General features: G+C 33.1%; 1 protein-coding gene across 1 annotated transcript in view; it reads right to left on the bottom strand.

The window, feature by feature from the left end:
* LOC106678475 (PTS-dependent dihydroxyacetone kinase 1, dihydroxyacetone-binding subunit DhaK) overlaps positions 1–3,253 on the bottom strand; it is a 40,696-nt gene that overhangs the window by 31,517 nt on the left and 5,926 nt on the right. Inside the window, exons 3-4 of the mRNA XM_067052495.1 lie at positions 2,425–2,488; positions 1,164–1,274 (exon numbers count right to left, since the gene is read on the bottom strand). Of these exons, the coding sequence (XP_066908596.1) occupies positions 1,164–1,274; positions 2,425–2,488 (175 nt within the window). The remainder of the gene's footprint in view (positions 1–1,163; positions 1,275–2,424; positions 2,489–3,253) is intronic.

The raw sequence follows: 3,253 nt of genomic DNA, 5'->3' as shown, positions 1-3,253 counted from the left end.
GGGGTCAGCAAAGAACAACATAAATAAACAAAACCATATTTATTTATTTTATGCCGACGTTTCGACCTGAGTTTCAGGTCTTCATCAGGAGTTGTGGTGTAGAAGGTAGGCCTGTAACTGGATTGGCCCAAGTTACAGGTCTACCTTTTACGCCATATTCCCTGGTGAAGATCTGAAACTCAGGTCGAAACGTCGGCATAAAATAAATAAATATGGTTTTGTTTATTTATGTTGTTCTTTGCTGACCGCACCCCCCGATAAACTTCTCGAATCATTAATCTACGGTCAACTGCCTACACCTCATTACCTTTATTTTGAGTGCTGGCAGACATATGTACGTCTTATGGTTCTTAAGATATATTTTTTCCATATATATAGATATATATATTTAGACATATACACTCTATATATTGTTACACTAGAAGGTCTCGAGGTCATCTTCTTTTCAGGCCCCTCGGAGGATTTTCAGAAATAGAAGAAGAAGAAAGGTTAGAAACTAGAGGGTTTTGGTGCTTAGGTAGTTTATAAACCAAGGATTGATGTCTGGTTTGGATTAGATCGGTTACATATGGAACATTAAGGTCTTTATTGCTGAGGAGCAATGAGGATTTTAAGGATTGGATACGAAAGGAATTCGAAGGTTTGATGGAGCCCCAAAGCTCAACTCCGTAGATCAGTCTTTTGCTATGACTGATGAAAGTTTAGACCGTCTGTATAGTAAGTACTGTAATAGTCGAAATCTACTTGCAGTTTCCTATATTTTCAGTCTTGTGTGAAGATTCCAGGTTAATCGTTTGACCAGATGTAGTCCAAGGTAGCAGATCTTTTCTAAAGGTGTAAGAGCAACATTATTAAAGGATACTGTAGGGCAGTCGATAGGTTGACGACAAAGGGTAAAGGTGATATGATGGGACATCGTACTTCGAGAGCTGTGATATGGGATGGGAGAGTTTGGGATGCATTTAAAGGGTTATTATTGACTGCGAGTACACAGGTGTTTTCGGTGTAAGTAATGAGGATAGTATTCTACAGGATCTTAAAATTAAAACTTAAATTTATTTATAAAATTATTTATATTTATATAAATAAAATTACTATCTAAATATTTCTTGAAGAATGCATTGAACTCTACGACAGGATGTTAAGACGAATAAGGTGTTTACCTCTGTTCCACTTGTTCAAGTTGAATATTGCATTCAAGATCTGCGGCACAGTCGGGCCACCGAATACATTTCCCATCAGGCAACCGGTGAGGAAGTTCTCACCGACAAAACCTGTCACAGATATAATTCACGTTTAATAATTGTTATTAATATTTATCAGAGTTCTATTTTACAATATAAGCTCCATCCGCGCGAAATCCAAAAATACAAGTTGGCATAGACCCGACTTCCTCTGTAAAGTATCCTCGGGGGAGGAGGGGGAGAGTCAACCCTTTTGAGCAAACGTAGCGAGCGGAAATCGATAATGACCATTTAATTAAAGAAGTAATAATAATAGTGTAACGGAATTTTGGAATTTTTCGGCATTTGAGCTTGATTTGTGAAATAGTAAATTCATCAAAGTTAGGTACTCTATATGTTATGTACTACTATATGTTATGTACTACTATATGTTATGTACTACTATATGTTATGTACTGTATCTACACCGTTGCCAGCTACCGCAAATCCATGACTTGTGCAAATGCTTGGTAAACAAAGGAAGCAACGTACGTCGGTATCGACTCCTTTGTATTGTTCTTTTGACTTTTGCCGCTATGACATTCGGTTTACTCTATTTTTATTATAATAAAGAACGAAATAAAGCTATGCAAAATGAAAGAAAATATCAGCAAATTAAGTAGTAGATGATAAAAATTCATATGTATGGTACTACATGAACCGTATATAGATCTGACTTTCATTCTAAATTTTTTATCAAATATTTGTTAATCTAATAACCCAAACAAATAATAAGGGTATTCATGATCTTTGGTTTAACATGTTAAAGCTTGTTAAATGAAAAAACTCATGTTAAATGAAGAAATATTTCCATCATTTACCATGTTAAAACGATATAACATTTAACATGGTTCGAGAGTCTTTTACTAGGTCTATTTATGCGACGTATATTACAATATACAAAAAGGACATGGTAGTCTCAAAAATTTATTTATTAATTTTGCCAAATTTTCGAGACTACAATGACCATTTTGTGTACATAAACTCATAAATATTCTCTGCCCTTAGGTATCTTATTTTTGACAAACTTATCGAAGTTAACATATCAAGATACGTTTAAAACGAGGTTATCTAGGGTTCCATATCCTTCTGGATAAATATACAATTTTTTATGGATTGGTTGAAAAGAAAATATATTTCCATAAAATTATACATTCATTAATAAAAAATAAAAATAAATATACTAAAAGTAGAATTATACCCATAGGGAAAGGCTCATGTCCGGAACCACAACCGGATATCACCGCAACTCGATCGCCACGATCCTGAGCAAAATAAGTTAAATCATTTCTTAATTATAAACGTTATTAGGAAAAATAACAGCTATCTAATGTATAACAATTATTTATAAAAAATAATATATTCCAATTATGAAAATGCAAACTTTTCAAAGGCATAATGAACAGTAATAGTATCACCATATTTATATATCAATAGCTCCAACCTACCTAAAAACTTGTAGCAGCTTACTGGCACTTCCAAGTTAATCAAAACTTCTAGTACAAGAGCCCAAGAGGATAAAAAAAGTCAGTTATTTCACCCCAATTTTTGATTACTATAATGAAAACTATCTTTAATTACTAGTCAAAACTGAGGAGTCTGCCAAGTATATGTAGGGGGAATAAAAAATGGCGACTTTTTAAAAACGTTAAAAATAATTAATTTTTTATATATGTATATAGAGTTGACCGTAAAAATTGATATATAAGAAGATGGTCAGGGTTGCGGTCAAAAGTGAAACAAAAATAGTTTACAACTATTTATTTTCCGACGTTTCGTCCCACTTTGCAGGGCTTCATCAGGGCTAGATACAAAATGATACAATGATAGGAATAAAAATACAAAGATAAGATACAAAGAAAAGATTAAAAAACAAGTAACAAATGCAAGAGTAAAAGTTTCATATAAAAATACGTAAAATATAAAGCTAAAAAAGTACAGGAGATGTATAAAAACAAAAACAATACGGGGAAAAAATATATATATATATATGAGGAGAAGATGGTTGGGGGTGCGGTCAATGAAACACA

The sequence above is a fragment of the Halyomorpha halys genome, unplaced genomic scaffold (assembly GCF_000696795.3).
Source record: "Halyomorpha halys isolate HHAL.00 unplaced genomic scaffold, Hhal_1.1 Scaffold145.1, whole genome shotgun sequence".
Classification (NCBI taxonomy): domain Eukaryota; kingdom Metazoa; phylum Arthropoda; class Insecta; order Hemiptera; family Pentatomidae; genus Halyomorpha; species Halyomorpha halys.
The sequence above is the reverse complement of the archived record's forward strand: the minus strand, read 5'-3'. Positions and strand labels throughout refer to the sequence as shown.